At 42.7% G+C, this 18,953-nt stretch overlaps 1 protein-coding gene across 1 annotated transcript in view; it reads right to left on the minus strand.

The window, feature by feature from the left end:
* Nucleotides 1-18,953, minus strand: part of pde5ab (phosphodiesterase 5A, cGMP-specific, b) — a 174,574-nt gene that overhangs the window by 124,379 nt on the left and 31,242 nt on the right. Inside the window, exons 2-3 of the mRNA XM_081599054.1 lie at nt 12,473-12,977; nt 3,601-3,774 (exon numbers count right to left, since the gene is read on the minus strand). Of these exons, the coding sequence (XP_081455180.1) occupies nt 3,601-3,774; nt 12,473-12,977 (679 nt within the window). The remainder of the gene's footprint in view (nt 1-3,600; nt 3,775-12,472; nt 12,978-18,953) is intronic.

Raw genomic sequence — 18,953 nt, forward strand, 5'->3', positions numbered from 1 at the left:
TGCTTTTTGCCATTGCGCTGGAGCCACTTGCTTTGGAATGGGAAAAATGTGGAATGGGAAAAATGCTAGGATTTCTAGAGTACATTTACAGAAGCCGAGGGGGGAGGGAGGCCTGGGCCTACCTGTATTTAAACACTATTATTGGGCTGCCAACATCAGAACACTAACGTTCTGGCAGCAGGGGTTCCCAGGTAACCCAGCGATTGATACTCCTTTGTGGGTCAAGATGGAATCCAAACTGGTGAATAATTCCTCCCTACCAGCTATGTTGTTTGCCTGCCTTGAAAAGCAGGAAGCCGACCGAAACCTGAGCTTTGTGTTAAAACATGAAGTAAGAATCCTAAATTAGATCAGAAGTTTCCTTGCATTACCAAATACATCAGCACAGACGCCGTTATGTTTTAACCACAGTTTTTTACCTCCTTGGCAGAATAAAGCTTATCATGACTGGAAGGAAAGGGGGCTGGTGTCAATTATGGCATGTATATTGGCAACAAGTTTGCATCATTCAGCCTATTTAAAGAAAGATACAATCTGCCCCATTCACACTTCTTCCAATATCTGCAGGTCAGGCATTACATTAAGTCAAAGATTCAGAACTTCCAACACTCTTCCACTTGAGCACGGCATTTGATGACTCCAGACATCTTCTTAGAAGAATTATACATCTATTTGGTGACCGTACTGTGGAACACACCATAAAAATGAGGGGGGCCTGGGGAAAGGAGCTCGAGATAACAATCCCTGAACCCTTGTGGAACAGGTGCCTTTCTAAAATCAACTCTTGTTCAATAAACAGAAGGCATCAGTTAATTCAGTTTAAAATCACACATCGGTTACACCATTCAAAGGTCAGATTGCTTAAGATTTACCCCTCTGTCTGCCCAATGTGTGACAGGTGTAACATGTCTGAAGGCACACAGTCTCATGCTTTTTGGTCTTACCCTTCTCTAACTGGTCTTTGGTCAAAAATATTTGATTGACACTCTAAGCTCTAAAGACACTTTCTCATGTTACTGGAATCCCTTCTTGGAACACTTTACAAAGACCAGACTAAGTTGATCAAACTCTTCCATGGTCTCTCCCCTTGGTCACCCTGTGGTGTGTGTATGTATACCCTTGTATGTGATTATGTATATGTGCTGTGTGTGTACACCATATTTCAACCGCAATGTTTTATGCTTCGACCTGTGCATCTGGGCCTTGTTTGTCTGTTTAACTGTATGTTCTAAACTTTGAAAACTTAAAATAAAACATATATAAAAAAAAATATTAAAAAAACAACTGAACACAAAATGTTCATCAAAGACGCCTGAACCTCCCTTATGATTGCAGGAGCTTTCATTACATAATATTTTGGTGCCACTCTCTCAATTTAATCTGCCATTGTACAAAGAGACTGGCAACGGAAAAGGACTACAAAGATTTTGATGGATTTGATAAGTGTCTACAGCAAAATGTGAAGCGTCTGACTTTAAAGTACACATGCATCCAACTTGAAGCATCAGACACTTTTTTCACATTTGGTCTGAATGCGCAGCATCCATCCATCCATCCATCCATCCATCCATCCATCCATCCATCCATCCATCCATCCATCCATCCATCCATCCATCCATCCATCTTCTTTCGCTTATCCGGGGTCGGGTCGCGGGGGCAGCAGCTTCAGAAGGGAGGCTCAGACTTCCCTCTCCCCAGCCACTTCTTCCAGCTCCTCCGGGGGAATCCCAAGGCGTTCCCAGGCCAGGTGAGAGACATAGTCCCTCCAGCGTGTCCTGGGTCTTCCCCGAGGCCTCCTCCTGGTGGGACGTGCCCGGAACACCTCACCAGGGAGGCGTCCAGGAGGCATCCTGACCAGATGCCCGAGCCTCAACTGGCTCCTCTCAATGTGGAGGAGCAGCGGCTCTACTCTGAGTCCCTCCTGGATGACCAAGCTTCTCTCTCTAAGGGAGAGCCCAGCCACCCTGCGGAGGAATTCCATTTCAGCCGCTTGTATCCGTGATCTCGTTCTTTCAGTCATGGCCCAAAGCTCATGACCATAGATGAGGGTGGGAACGTAGATCGACCGGTAAATCGAGAGCTTTGCTTTTTGACTCAGCTTTCTCTTCACCACGACGGACCGGTACAGCGCCCGCTTCACGACAGAAGCTGCCCCAATCCGCCTGTCGATCTCCCGCTCCCTTCTTCCCTCATTCGTGAACAAGATCCCCAGATACTTAAACTCCTCCACTTGAGGCAGGACGACCCCCCTGACCCGGAGAAGGTGCAGCATAACAGCTTAATTTCCAGGTAGCAGAAGTTATATTCCACAGTAACATGTCCTGGATGAACCAGGGCCAGCCCAAGGTATAAGAAAACTAAGCAGCCGTTTAGGGCCCCTGGGCCACTATGGGGCCCCCTCAGTGGAGCTGATTTATTTATTTATTTTTGTAATTATAATATCAAAAGCAAACAATTTCACTATGAAGTGATTTGTTTCTACAATAATATATATTTGATCATGTATTTAGAAATTATTTTATTGATAAAAAAAATAAATAAAATGCTCTTGGGGGCCCCTGGTAGCCGCGGTTGGTACCACATGCTTCACCGGTAACATGAGCTGCAATGTGCAGTGCGCATCCAAAGTTCTGGTCAGAAAAAGCAATACAATGTCTCAAAAAAAGGACTTATCCTTTAAAGACAAAAAAAACACAACAATATCTGGACATCGTGTGCTAATCCACTTCTTTTGCTTTTGCTGCTCCTCTTAGAATCTCTGTCTGGCTGTATGGTTAGAAGTTTATTCAGAATATGTCTAGCTTTAGTCAGGTTGGTAAGATTGTACTTAGTTTATTCTGTAAATGCTTTAAACACAAATAAGACAGATACGTTAATAATAGTTCCTGTCACTTGCATTCTAAATTCAGACAGTTACTTTTTTTTGCTCAGTAAGCAAATCCAATGTAAAAAAAATCTAGGAGTTATATTTGAGTTGTCTTTGGGTTTTGACTCCTATCAGACCTAATTTCATCCTGTAGGATGGGTGGTCAAGCAATACAAGAATGGATGGACAAACGGACAGATATATAGCCAGACAATGGATGGATGGATGGATGGATGGATGGATGGATGGATGGATGGATGGATGGATGGATGGATGGATGGATGGATAAATGGACAATGATGGACCGACAGATGTATTTTGCAAATTGCTCTTTTTTCATTAGTGTCATTTGACAGACAAAGATAAAGACATAAAGACAGAATAAAAAATTACGACACCAAAAGGATGGATGGATGGAGTGATGGATGGATAGCACCATTGTAAATAGTTTATTTTTTTCAATTGGTAGCTGGAGAAATATGACCATGTAGATCACTTTACTAAAATGGTCATTATAGCAGCAAATAAGTGTGTGTGTATAGTAAGGATAAAGTCTTCAAACTAGCCCTTTGACCTAATTTCGCTTTCTTTGGTTTAGTCTCCTGTGAGCGGTCATCAAGACCTTTACTCTGTCAGCAAGAACAACTAATTGACCCCAACTATTAGAGCACAGACACAAACTCAAAAACCATGGTTAAAATAACCACACATTACAAAAAAAGCACAGACTTCACCTCATAAGCATTCTTGATATTGAGCAGCTGTCCTGTGGAAGCTACGTGCCCCACTATCCCCTTGTTCCACTCTAGTCGAATGCAGCTGGTGGATGATTCTTCCAATGTGGATCCTTCAGCAACATCAAACAGCCGGCTGACCAAAAACTTCCTGTTGGAGCTGTCTTCACCCACCTGGAAAAACAAGCACACACTCATTCAGCCTGATTTCCAAACGTAGTTCGTGGAGATAGGGATGCTTCTCAAATGGGGGTCGGAGCTGTTTTATCACAATATTCTGAGACAGACCAAAAGCTTAATCCTTGGGATTTTTTCTCTGACAGACAGTCTCTCCCAGAACAAAACTATGATCTGAGGGGTCATGAGATCTTGGCCATTAAGATGGCTCTGGAGGAGTGGTGCCATTGGTTGGAGGGCGCCCTCCATCCTGTGGTGGTTCGGGCAGATTATAAAAATTGATTTTATTTACAATCTGCCAAGAGACTTAATTCACATCAATTCCATAGGTACTTGTTCTTCTCACATTTGAACTTGCCCATTTCGTACTGTCCAGGATCTAAAAATGTCAAACCAGATGTTCTCTTGTCAGCACTCCATCGATGACAGAAAAGATTCCAGTGCCAATCATTCCCACATGCTCTAAGGGTACATTGAAAATATTGTGGGCCAAACCATTCTAGATTAACCTAATCCTGGAACCAGACTTACGAACTGCATTTTGGCTGGGAAACTATTATTTTTTACCCCCCTTTCCAGCTGTGCTCCCATATTAGTATTTTCCCGTAAATATCCCAAATTATGGTGCATGGCAGAACCACCTTTTTGCCAGCCAAAAAAGGACTCCTGCCCCCCAGTACACATCTGTTCAAAAGATCTGGCTCTCATCTCATGATATTCCACTAAAATTCATGTCCAGAAAACTGTCTCCCTAATTCATAGGTCCATCCAAAATGGACTGCATCATCAGCCCCACATCTGTTCATTTCTGCCTTATTCCTAACCTCCGGATTCATCCCACATTTCATGTCTTTCAGATTAAACCTGTCCTTACCAGCACTTTGACGCCTGAGAGTTAATCATGCACTGGTAAACCCTCTGAGTTACCCTAGTGTCTCACCTAGTGTTGGTTCTTATTGAATATTACTTTCCTTGAATATTTCTTTGTGTAGGTTCTTGCTGATCTCCGAGTCTGGATTCTGTGAGTGTCGTTCTGGTTTCCTAGTTCCGCTCAAGTTCTGTTGATTCTGGTCTATCCTCCACAGCTGGCTCCATCCAATCCATCTGCTGCTGAGTTATGTGTACACCCTCAAACATCTCCACAACACAGCTTCCTTCAACCTTACTGAAAAAAGTTGAAGGAACCTTTTGGGGGAGTTTTTGGGGGAGAGAACACCCAAAGACTGTTCTCTCCTCCATCCACTCTGTTGATTCACTTCCCGGATTCCTTTCATCACTTTCCCGAGAAGACTTGCACCATTCATCTACACAGTAAGACAGTTCCATTCAGAATTATCTATAAGAAATAAATAAGATAAATCAGAGATGCAATGGGAAAGTCTCTGCTTACCAAAGCTCTAGGTCAGTGTTTCTCAACCGTTTTTGGGCCAGTACCCCCCTATCCATTAGGTCCTTCACCGGCCCCCATCAAAGAAGATGTAAGCTACTTGCACTGAATATTATTTTATGATTCATATTACTATCATTATTGTTGCTGTCTTGATTTCTATTGTTGTTTCAGTGTTTATCAACAAAAATCCTTAAAAGAAAAACATTACTGAATTATTAGTTTCCAAAGAACAAAAAAGACATGGGAACAGAAATCATTTTTAAAGGTGTCTTAAGAAAAATGCAAACTGACATTCAACTTGAAATTGGTAGGCCTATAAGAGTGAAAAAGAATCTTGCTCTGTGACATTTTCTGATGTTAGTTGCTAAATTTAGCACAAAATGGCCAGATAAGTCACATATATACCAATTTAAACTATTTGCAAAAAGACAGTGCTCTGCAACATAAAAACATGAATAAAACTGTAACTATATCAATCATAACTCTTCTTCTCTTCAGTGTTTCTGTCGGTTTCTGGTGGTGCAGCTCTGTGCTGCCTTCAGGAGAATGGGACATCAGAGTATCATCTATAAAATTTCACCCACATGGCATTTATTGTATAAACCAGAGCTTTCAGTGAAAAAAACAAAAGTTCCAGATCCTTTTAATGGTATACAAATATGAGACAGAAACATGGATGATATTTTTCAATAGTCTATTGATTTATAGATTAATAGTTTTACTGGACAGAAATTACAAAGAACAAAGCTGGTTTTTAATCAAATCCTAATGAGTCAAATTAAAAGTGTCATGGAGTCATCAGCCTCATGACATTAACACTGACATGAACAATAATATTGAATAAATATATAAAATAAAATTGAATAAAAAACATAAATAAGTGATTATTTTCTTACTGTTGCAATCTGTAAAATATATTTCTCCTTAGTACTAGATGTGTTCCCAACAAAAACATGGCACAATTTGATCTAACCTTTGATCTGAAAATAGTATTTGTTTGTTCTTGCCAGAGTTTCCTGTATTAATTATTGCTTGAAAGTTCTTGTCATGTTTATTCCTCCGTATTTACTTTAGTTTCTTAGTTTCTTGCATTTTGATCTTCATTCATTTCCATTTAGTTTCCTTTGATTAGTATTATCCTTTCTTAGTTTACTGTTTGTCCTCTTTAGTTTCTCTCGTTAATTTGCTTCCCTTTTTTATTGACGCTCACCATCTTCACTCATCATGTCATTCACTGCCTCATCATCATGTGTTTCACCTGATCTGCCAGTATGAGCTGTTTTCACTGTTCAGCGTGAATCAGAGTCAGATTCTCTGTTTTTATGCCCCGATTCACATCTAGTTCGTTGCTCCATTCGATGTCCCAATTCTCTTGCTTGTTTCTGAGTTTTGCGCAACGTGTGCGTCTTTTTTTTTTTTTTTTTTTACCCCTACGGCGAGTTTCTGTCAGGGAGCATATCGATATGGAAAGACCGACTGATGTAAACCCGTTACAACAACGTTACAAAATACAGATATACTGACTAGTGAGTATTTAAAAGTGCTGTTAGTGCCACACTGAACTGATGTGGTGAAGCTACCAGTAGAAGGAGCGTGGAGCTGCACCAACAAGCTACAAACACTGAAGAGAAGAAGAGCCACTATCGATACAGTCGCATCGATACAGTCCATGTTTTTATGTTACACATCTCAGTTTTTAGCAAGTAGCTCAAAGTCTAAGCTGGTATTGTTGTGCATGTAAGGGGTAAAGTTTACCTTCAAGCAAATGCCCTCCTGTTGTAAATTTTTCTGCCAGCCCGCCCTGCCGTCCTCTGATCAGCCCCTGGCGGGCGACGCCCCCGTTAAGAAACGCTACTCACAAAATTGAGTTTGTCAGTAATTATAAATATCTTGGTTATATGTCAGATAAAGAGCTTTCTTTTTAAAAAAAACACATTGAAAATTTATTACACACACTAAAAATGAAGATTGTATTTTATTATTGCAATGGGCCCTCAAGGCTAGAAAAAATTAATATCAGTAACACTCCTGGATTATGCTTGGTTGAAACATTCTTTACTAATGCTTCAACCAAATGCATTGAGTCCTTGAATACTGTCTATCATTGTATCAGGTTTGTAACAGGTAGCAGGCGTCTTACACATCGTTGTGAGTTGCTTATATGATATGATAAAAACAACACTCAGAGATGCAATAAGTTTATAGCAGGCATACAAGTGATCTAATCATCTGACTGTTGATTGCAGCATTCCACGTTATTAGCAGAAATAGAGGGCCCCAAAGCCAGATTTCGTTTAGGGCGAAGGCTCGGGCCAGCTCTGCACTTGATCCTGATTTATAAAATTCTACTCACCTTGGCTAGAAACATACTTAAATTCTCTCTTATAACAATCTGTTACTTTCTATTCTTTACGCTACCAGTAACATTGTTTTTTCTTTTGCATGTTCCACATGAAGGCAGCATTCAGTGTGTTGGCTCCCGCAGCATTTAATCAGCTCCAGTCTGAACTAAAGATTTTGGATATTATTTCTTTGGAACTTTTTTGGGGAGTTGTTAAACTCATGCAAAAATATTCTATTAATCAATGACATTGCTTTTAAACAGTTTTTAAAATTTGTTTTAAACCTGTGCATATGTTTTATTTTTATGTAACCAGGTTGTTGTGTGTTGCAGATTTCTGCCCAAGTCCTTCTTGACATCTGGATCTCACAGATTTTACCTGGTTAAATAAAGGAAATAATTTTTTTTTAAAATAATCTCGTGCCAAATCCTCCTTCTAACTTTGATCCACCTGACCATAACTCCACATTCAATTCTTTATTTTTTTAATAACATTTTCTGAATTCTGCTTCCTTCTTCTAAGTGTGTTTGCATATGGGTCAAAAGAGTACCAAGAACAATTGTGACGAACATGTGGGGTACCCCAAGGTTCTATGTTAGGACCCCTGCTCCCACTAGCGCTGAACAAATGCTTAGAACAGATAAATATGTGAATCAACCATAACTTTCTCCAGCTGAACAGAACAGAAACAAAACAGAAGTTCTTCTTTTTGGATCTAAAGGGGAAGGATCTAGAGCAGGGGTGGGCAATCCTGGTCCTGGAGGACCAGTGTCCTGCAACTCTTAGACGTCTCCCTGGTCCAACATACTTGAATCCAACAGCTGAATTACCTCCTAAGTGCAGTCAGGTTCTCCAGAGTCCTGCTGATGACCTCATTATTTGACTCAAGACCTGGAGCTGCCCACCCCTGATCTAGAGTCAGGACGCAGCTTCATTTATTCCAGTTAGAAACTAGAGATCAGGTGTAATGATGGACTCAAACCTGAACCTTAAGAGTCACATAAAGATAGGACTGGGGGATATGAGGAAAATCTAATATCCCAATATATTTTTGCTATATCATGATACACGATACATATCACGGTATTCTTAAATGAGCTTCAAATGTTATTTTAAACTATAGACCCCTTGCAGCATGATTTCACCCATGCAAGTTTCCACACCCCTTTCCCTGCTAGACTTAAATATAATCTCGGTTATATGAAATAAAAAGGGATGCAGTGTTGTGCTATGAACTGTCCACACTAAGACTAGATAACAAGGTCAGAAAAATGTTTTAATTAAGAAAAACATAGCGAGGGAGAGGAAAATGGGTCAGTTGCTTGCTTGACTTTGACAAACGTAACATACGTGTTGTGGAATAAGGTGTTTTGGTTCATCTTAAAAATAAAAAAGGCGACCTACACACAGACTGACAGATCATCAGTAAAGAAGGTGTTTAAATTAGCTAATCAGCCACCACTGTTAGCTTAGCTGAAAGCAGTGGTAGCTAATCTACCACAACAATCACTTATTTACTTAATACTCACAAAATACACGTCAAGCCTAAAACCCCAAAACTGTAAGGAATGAATGTTCTGTTCTATGTGGGGGCAATGTTTGAGTACTTTTGGTGCTGAATCCTGATACATAAAGTTGCGTTGTTGTCAGTTGCTATGGCAACGAGCCTGCGTGTATCATAAAGCCAACACGGAGAGCGAGAAAAAAAAGTTTTGAGTTATTTTTCCCATTGCATAGCACTAAATGAATCATACCTACGTCTCCAGGTTTCACTTTAACAGACTAGTTCTACCGCGGCAGTGCGGGTATGAACGGCATGTAAAAGAATAGTCTCATTAGGTGGTGAAATAAATTTGTGGTTGAACCTTTTGTGGCAATAGTTTTATAACATGTTTCACAAATTGCCTCATTTTGTTCAACATCCTCCATATAAAATCTGAACTACTACCAAATTATTAATCCAGCGCTGTTTCTCTTCGGAACTAGACTAGTTCATCTGATTCCTCTTCAGTTATCGTCTCATTCACGGCTCGTCAAACTGTCGCTGTCACTTTGTTTGTTTTCTCCGCGCAACGTGATTGATGGAATATTTTCAAGTTGGGAGGGGCGAGGGATTAGTGATGCATTCGTAGGTTGTCGGATAAACCATACTCGCAGTAAATTTGATGGCGAAAGCTTATTATTTGAACAACAATTTATACTCGATGGTTGCGATATAGCCATTTTAACAATCATAAGTAGAAAAACTCGCGATACATCGAGTATACTCAATACATCGCCCAGCCCTACATAAAGACCGATACAAAGTCAGCCTTCTGTTATCTGAAGAACATTTCCAGGATTAAAAGACAAATGTTTCTGCCAGATCAATGTCGTCTCAAGTCTGCCAGAGCAAAAAACCCAAAAAATTCAATCCTCCAGCTGCAACTGATCCAGAACGGTGCTGATGGTGTTCTCACTAATACCAGTAATATAGAGCACACCACCCAGTTCTAAAATCCTCCCACTGGCTCCCTGTAGCTCAGAGAATTTAAAATATTGTTAGTTTATAAATCACTTAGCGGCTTAGTACCACAATAAAGTAAAAACCTGACCTCAAGTTCCTGTGATTATGTAACCTGGTCCGTTACACATTAATGATCTTGATGATGGTACTCATCAAAATGTATTTTTACTGGTTTCTCAATTGTTGACTTTATGGTGTTTTCATGCCTTTTTATTTTTGTTTGTAGGTGACGTGCTACACACATAAATTTGATGAATTGACTTCTTCATTTTTAATCTTTTAATGTACTTTTAACATTGTGTAAAATAAGCTTAAATAGTTCAATGAAAAATCTTAAATTAATCAGATTAATCGATTAGTTGTCCAATAATTGATAAATTAATTACTTAAGCAATCATAAATTTCTGCCCTATTTTACAAAGAAGTAGGACAAAACCCCAGCTGACCCAGAGTAGGCCCTCCACCCTTTAACAGCTAAAGACCATGGTCTCGAGTTGCCAGTGGGTATTTAAATAAAGTGGGCTTAACATTGCACATTGTGTAAAAATCATGCAGAATTTTCCTTCTGCTTAAAAATCAGCTACTCCTGTGGATTGGTCAATCTTATTAAATTCTAATGGAATACTTTAAAGCTCATAACTTTGATGTGACAAAACAGGTTGGAAGGAAAATAATTTTAACAGAATTGTAACATAGAAATAGTTACAGCGAGTGAAGGTATTTGAAATGTCATGTTTTAACTTTGTTTCTTATTAATCGAGTCAACAAAAACAATGTAACCAACAAATGTTTAAACAAAGTTTCTTCACTAAACTCCAAACCAAATCCATGAAAAGCATCACAAGAATATTGGGTTAAAGTAATAGGCTGTGTCTGAGTGAATAAAATATAATGAATCACACAACCCTGCCCAGTGCATTTTTAAACAAATCTTTCTTAAGCAATTCTTAGGAATCTTATGACTTTACTTACATGAATATTCACATATGTATTTAAATATACAAGCCTTTTCCTTAAAAACTGTTGACTACATAACTAGAATGCTAAGTGTTGAAGTAAATGATTGAGTAAATTTCTTGGATGTGTTATTTCTTCAACAATTCCATGAAATGTTTCAGTACCAGTACAAGGTGCAGCTGAAGTGAAACCTAGATTTTTGTTTGTAGAAGATTAAAATTCAAGGTATTTTCCTTATGTCATTAAGTCCTTTTCCCAGAAATCAGAAAACATAATCCAGAACTTGTGAGCATTGTTAATTATGTAGGGACAATGCAGGAAGCATTGAATGTTCAGACAACATATTCTAAACATAAATATTCAGTGAATGTTTGTAGACAATGTTCACTGAAAGGCAAAATTAAGTACTATTAAACGTTCAGTGGACATTGTGCGTGGCCATTCAGCAAATGTCCAGCCATCATACAGCCATTGTTGGCTGAATGTCTGCAGACGTGGTGTTTTAACTTGACATTCGATGAACTTTATCTGCAAACATTCCCTAAACTCAGGATTTCCCCCAGTGAATAAGAACATCCCCCACCTCTCTCCCAGGCTAAGCAATGCTTGTTTTTGTTTTTATAATAATTTGTTTTGTTTTTACATCAACCAGACTGCTGCGCTGCATATATCACTGGCAGGACAGAATCCCCTATCGACATGAAGCCAGGAGGGGAGCGTGCACCAATCACACTGCTGGCGCCTGTGCATGCTGTCGCAGTTTGATCTCTGAAGTTTACCTTGGTGTGGATCGCACACCTTTATTAAATTCTGGGAAAAGGCCTAGTTTAATTGACCAACCTTAAAAGCAATCAGTAGTAATTGTAATTTACTGAAATGTATTTGTGAACAAACAGAGCTCAATCTTAAAGATTAAACTCACAGCATCAGACTATAGCTGTGAATTTTTACAAAGTAAACTTGCTGAAACCACAAAATCAAATTCAATAGCATTTATATTTTTAATAAACAAATATTACATTTCTATATCTGTGGTCTGTGTTAAAATGACAGCATTGATAGCATTTTTGATTTGCTGTGTTTGCGGGTTTAATTATTGTTGACAATGTTTGCCAGTAGCATAAATACCCAGTAAAATTTTACATTTCCTGTCAGCTTAACATCTTTTTAAACAAAAACACGGTGGACCGCCGGTCGACCACCTTAGCAAGTTTTCTGGGGAAAACCGTGCTAAACGTTTGAGGATAACATGCACTGCACAGTGAGAAATTTCAAAAACGGTAAGCTAACAATGTTACATCTCATTGAAAAATATTACAATCTGTGCTATTGTGGCAATAAAATCATTGGATTTAAAACCTTTGGATTCATTCTGAATGTGGTTCCTGGTTTTGGGATTCACTTAAAAATAAGGTGTTAGAGTGAAATAAGCATGAGCTTGCATTAATCTATCTTTTCCTATCTGTAGTTGATGGCAGAGCGAAAGTTAAAGGTTCCTACCAGAAAGAGTGAGTATCGGTCTGCAGTGATCAGCTCATTGATGTGTAGGAAGATCTTATGGCAGAGCGCAGTCACATCCAGATAACTTGATACTTCCTTTACTAGCTCCAGCAGCCTGGTGCAGCGGTCAACTTCCCTGCCACTCCCATCATCACCACCACCCTCTCCCATCACCGAACCACAGAAAGGGACGGGTTCCCGTTCCGAGTCACTCAGAAATGTGAGGGACCCCTCAGAGTCTTTGACCACAATGGGTCTTAGTGGGCGGTCAAACTCTGAAGCTGAGATTTTGCGAGTTGGGGTACCAGGAGCTGGGCTCGGTACAGTGGCAGGGGACGGGCAGCGGTTGTCCAGGAGGGTGAGGCCTGAAGGGAGGATGGTGGAGTTAGAAGAGGGGCAAAGATCTGAGGAGGACTGCTGGGTACGCTGCTGGGAACAGTTTTCTTTAGGGACAGATGGCTGGATGGTATGAGCACGCTCAGCAAACCAGGCATTCACCATCTCCCTGTGGACACAGAAAAGAACATGTATTACTATCCAACATATTTGGCTGGAATTCAAAGTAATTATAAGCACTGTACTCTGACAGAAGAGGATAACGGTGATGAGTTTACTTTGGTGAGTGGGAGGGTTGAGGAGTTCAGACATTAGACCTGGGCCAAGTCATAACTACTACTACTACTGCAATAAAAGGGCTGACTAAGGGACCTACAAGTTCCAATTATTTTAATATTTTGGCACATCCAACTGGATGGAAATCAGAAGATCCAAAACTCACTGCAGGAATAATATTGTCCTTCCATCCTGTGAAAGGCTTGAAAGTTCCATAGTGAGAGAGTCACAGTGTTATTGTAGAGATGCTAGTGCTTACCGTCTGACCCTACCGTCCCTTATAACTTCTATAATAGATGGGTGGACTTCAGTATCCACATAGAGAAATCATGCTTATAAAATACAGTGGATTCCCAACTGTTTTGCGATTCAGCATTTGTGGAGTATTCTGTGGAACATAAATTATTTGTGAAACATTTGACTGCTAATTTTTTGTAGTCCACAGCTTAGGATGCGGAAACTCCTAGATGCAATGCTACTTTGCATGCTATTGGTTGAAGCTTAAAGAGAAGTCCATCCAGAGAACAACTTGAAAATAATCACCTTATTTACGGTGATTAATTGCCTTAATTTCAACAATTAAGTAGCCTGTATGGTGCTGCTATTATTAAAATCAGCATATTATTTTTAGCTTTTTTTTTCCTTTTTACCATTGTTAATTTCAAGTTCTGATTTATAGACACCATCAATTCTAAATGCATTTACAGGCAGTTACCTTGATTGTTTTATCAAGGTAAATGCCCTACTCAACCCTAAGGTAAATAAGATTATTTACCTTAATTATAAGACCCCTATGATGAATATGAACTTTGGACTGCGTTTTCCCTCGCCCGGACGCGGGTCACCGGGGCCCCACTCTGCAGCCAGGCCTGGAGGTGGGGCACGATGGCGAGCGCCTGGTGGCCGGGCTTTTACCCACGGAGCCCGGCCGGGCTCAGCCCGAAGAGGAGACGTGGGTCCCCCTTCCGATGGGCTCACCACCTGTCCGAGGGGCCAAAGGGGTCGGGTGCATTGTGCTATGGGCGGCAGCCAAGGGAGGGGACCCTGGCGGTCTGATCCTCGGCTGCAGAAGCTGGCTCTTGGGACGTGGAACGTCACCTCTCTGGTGGGGAAGGAGCCGGAGCTAGTGTGCGAGGCTGAGAGGTTCCGGCTAGAAATAGTCGGCCTCACCTCGACGCATGGCTCTGGTTCTGGAACCAGTCTCCTTGAGAGGGGCTGGACGTACTTCCACTCTGGAGTTGCCCACTACCTGGTGACGAGTTGGCTCTGGTGGTGGGGGAGGAAGCCGGTCAGACCTGGCAGGCCCAAACGTGTAGTGAGGGTCTGCTGGGAACGTCTGGGGAGTCCCCTGTGAGACGGAGCTTCAACTCTCATCTCCGGCAGAACTTCGAACACGTTCCGGGGGAGGTGGGGGACATTGAGTCTGAGTGGACCATGTTCCGTACCTCCATTGCCGAGGCGGCCTATCGGAGCTGCGGCCGCAAGGTTGTTGGTGCCTGTCGTGGCGGCAACCCTCGAACCCGTTGGTGGACACCTTCGGTGAGGGATGCTGTCAAGCTGAAGAAGGAGTCCTACCGGGCCTTTTTGGCCTGTGGGACTCCAGAAGCAGCTGATGGGTACCGGCGGGCTAAACGGCATGCGGCTTGGGTTGTCGCAGAGGCAAAAACTCGGGCGTGGGAGGAGTTTGGAGAGGCCATGGAGACAGACTTCCGTACGGCTTCGAGGCGATTCTGGTCCACCATCCGGCGGCTCAGGAGGGGGAAGCAGTGCAGCACCAACACTGTTTACAGTGGGGATGGTGTGCTGCTGACCTCAACTCGGGACGTTGTGGGCCGATGGGCGGAATACTTCGAAGACCTCCTCAATCCCACCAACATGCCTTCTGTTGAGGAAGCTGAGCATGGGGACTCTGGGTTGGGCTCTCCAATCTCTGGGGACGAGGTCGCCGAGGTGGTCAAAAAGCTCCTCGGTGGCAGGGCCCCGGGGGTGGATGAGATCCACCCGGAGTTTCTTAAGGCTCTGGATGTTGGAGGGTTGTGTTGGCTTACACGACTCTGCAATATCGCATGGACATCGGGGGCAGTTCCCCTGGACTGGCAGACTGGGGTGGTGGTCCCCCTGTTTAAAAAGGGGGACCGGAGGGTGTGCTCCAATTACAGGGGGATCACACTCTTAAGCCTCCCTGGTAAGGTCTATTCAGGGGTCCTGGAGAGGAGGGTCCGTCGGATAGTCGAACCTCGGATTCAGGAAGAGCAGTGTGGTTTTCGTCCTGGTCGTGGAACACTGGACCAGCTCTACACCCTCAGCGGGGTCCTGGAGGGTGCATGGGAGTTCGCCCAACCAGTCTACATGTGTTTTGTGGACTTGGAGAAGGCGTTCGACCGTGTCCCTCGGGGGGCCCTGTGGGGGGTACTCCGGGAGTATTGGGTACCGGGCCCTTTGATACGGGCTGTCAGGTCCCTGTATGACCGGTGTCAGAGTCTGGTCCGCATTGCCGGCAGTAAGTCGGGCTCGTTTCCGGTGAGAGTTGGACTCCGCCAAGGCTGCCCTTTGTCACCGATTCTGTTCATTACTTTTATGGACAGAATTTCTAGGCGCAGCCGAGGTGTTGAGAGGATCCGTTTTGGTGGCCTTAGGATCGCATCTCTGCTTTTTACGGATGATGTGGTCCTGTTGGCTTCATCGGAACGTGATCTGCAGCTCTCACTGGAGCGGTTCGCAGCCGAGATGAGGCTCAGTGCCTCCAAATCCGAGGCCATGGTCTTGAGCCGGAAAAGGGTAGAGTGCCTTCTCCGGGTCAGGGGGGTCGTCCTGCCTCAAGTGGAGGAGTTTAAGTATCTGGGGATCTTGTTCACGAATGAGGGAAGAAGGGAGCGGGAGATCGACAGGCGGATTGGGGCAGCGTCTACTGTGAAGCGGGCGCTGTACCGGTCCGTCGTGGTGAAGAGAGAGCTGAGCCAAAAAGCGAAGCTCTCGATTTACCGGTCGATCTACGTTCCCACCCTCATCTATGGTCATGAGCTTTGGGTCATGACCGAAAGAAAGAGATTACGGGTACAAGCGGACGAAATGGGCTTCCTCCGCAGGGTGGCTGGACTCTCCCTTAGAGATAGGGTGAGAAGCTCGGTCATCCGGGAGGGACTCAGAGTAGAGCCACTGTTCCTCCACGTCGAGAGGAGCCAGTTGAGGTGGCTCGGGCATCTGGTAAGGATGCTTCCTGGACGCCTCCCTGGTGAGGTGTTCCGGGCACGTCCCACCGGGAGGAGGCCTCGGGGAAGACCCAGGACACGCTGGAGGGATTACGTCTCTCAGCTGGCCTGGGAACGCCTTGGGATTCCCCCAGAGGAGCTGGAAGAAGTGGTTGGGGCCTCCCTTCTGAAGCTGCTGCCCCCGCGACCCGACCCCGGATAAGCGGAAGAAAATGGATGGATGGATTGACCTTAATTATAAGGTAAATAATCACCTTATTTAAGGTGATTAACAATTGCCTTAATTGCAAGTTGATCTCTTCTTTACATCTCTGAAGAGTGGCAACATTGGGGCCTCAAACAACTTTCAAATGTTGTTTGAGGCCCCAAACAACATTTGGGTTGTTGTTTGGGGGTTTGAGGCCCCAATGTTGCCACTCTTCAGAGATGTAAAGAAGAGATCAACTTCTTTACATTGCAAAACATTTCAGATTTTGCTGAAATCTTTGTTTTCAGCAACCTGAAAACAAAGATTGCTCAATGTTATGATTTAGGGGAAGGATAAAATAAGTTATCTCAGAGATTTTAGCTGTCAGTTTCCACTGTGAGTAAGGAAATGGAGGAGCACATGCGCAGTTCTTGTTAAGCCCACATGTGGAAGGCCAAGAAAACTATCAGAGAAGAATGATGGTGAGAACAGTCAAAGACAAGCCACTGAAAACCTCCAAAAACCTACATCATCATACCGTAGATGGTGTCACTGTCTGACACCAAAATTGAGCACACTTTGCACCAGAAGCTATACATGAGATTGATGTGACAGAAGCCTTTTCTGCACGCACAAGTTGCTTGAGGTATGGAAAAGCATTTTGGAATAAAATGAAGTGACCTAATGTTTGGTCTCTACAACGGACGTTATGCACGGCAGCCAAAAGCCATTTATAACGTCATCATTCCAAGAAAAACACATGTTGCCCACCGTAAAATTTGGTGAAGGTTCCATCATGCTCTTTAACGAGATACTGGGAATCTCGTTAAAGTTGAGGGTCGCATGGATCAATCAATCAATCAAATTTTATTTGTATAGCACATTTCAGCAGCAAGGCATTTCAAAGTGCTTTACATAATTAAAATAAAAAGAAAATAAAAACAGAGAAAAAGATTAGAAAAGATAAAAACATTATTAAAAGTAAAGATAAAAACATTAAAAAATCAATCCACGTGAGGACTTGCCCTTATGGGGCCTCCTTGAACAGAGTTTCAGCAGAGCGACATCATACAAGAAAACTCAAACCTCAGTTTCAGCATCTTGCAAGGATTAAAACCCGCAATTTAGCCATAAGCAACTCTAAGCAGGTGGGTTTTAATTTGAGATTTAAAGGCACTCAGTGTTTCAGCTGCACTCAGTATCAGCAGATTCTTCAGGATAATTTTGAAGAATCACTTACAATGTTGGAAAGACACTGGGGAAGGATATTTTAACCAGACAATAATCCAAAGTACAGCTCCCAAATCTGCACTTTCATGCAGAGTATGATGGCTGTCTGATCACATATGAGGACTTTTTTGGTAATGTGTAAGAGGACCGGCTGAGAAAAAGACACATTGAGTTCAAAAAGCAGGTTTCATATATGCACTACAGATGCATTAGCAGATATACTGCCACTGTGACCTGAACATGCCCATATTGGGAAGACAGGCATGTGATAATGTAAACTTGGAGGAGAGAGTGTGTTGACCAGGACCCTATAAAAAGGGTGCTGTCTAATGACAGCACCGAGGGGGAAATAATGATTTCACCCTGATTGCAGTGAAATCAGGGGGATTTCATGACAACTGAGCAAAGATTTTCTCGCAATTCGGTCATGTTGACTTAGGTTGCAGTACTGTAATAAAACTTTGCTTTTCAACCAAAGTCTGTAGCATAGAGTCTTTTTCTTCACCACAGAGAAGGTGGACGGAAACCCAACAACAGACAGACAGAGCAACACGATGCAGATATCTGAGGTTGTTGTTTCTCCCTACATCCAGTGGGTGGCGCAGGTTGTTACAATCAAGCCACACAGGCACACCTGCTAGGAGAAAACAAATGCACCCACTACAACGCTTTCATTCTATTGGCTGAGAGGTTGCCAGGCAACGGTGCATTTTTGTTCCAAAAGCAAACAGAAAATGTTTCAAAAGCGAGCAGAGTTTTGCAAGTGTTAGGATTCGGGTTAGTGTGAGTGCTCTTTCCTATAGAGGATCTTCGGGGGAGAGTTCTGACAGGCTGGCGCACCGGCAGCTGATTCCGAGTGATTGACTGGTGGACCTTTAAGAAGCAGTGGAGCAGCCACTCATCACTCGATGGTCCCACTTGTTGGTCAGAGTCTAACCAGAAATCATGTTATGGATGTTTTAAGAGACTTCAAGTAATATTTTGTATTCCCTCAGAAACCGACGAGCTGTTGGAATCAAGCCAGGAACCTAGTCCGGACTAAGAGGTCGTTTCCTGACAAGACCGAACATCTCCGCCTGCCGCTCTCCTCCCCTCTCCATCCTTGGTCTTCGGTACGCTCCTGGATCCTAGCCTTTTCCCTCCGCGCAAATACCATCTGAAAGACAGTAAGCTTATCACTCTAAACCAATCAAGATCTCTCCGGTCCCTACTAATATCTCCCTTCTCCAAACAGAACTCGAGC

Source organism: Poecilia reticulata, chromosome 18 (assembly GCF_904066995.2).
Source record: "Poecilia reticulata chromosome 18, P_reticulata-male-v2, whole genome shotgun sequence".
Taxonomy (NCBI): Eukaryota; Metazoa; Chordata; class Actinopteri; order Cyprinodontiformes; family Poeciliidae; genus Poecilia; species Poecilia reticulata.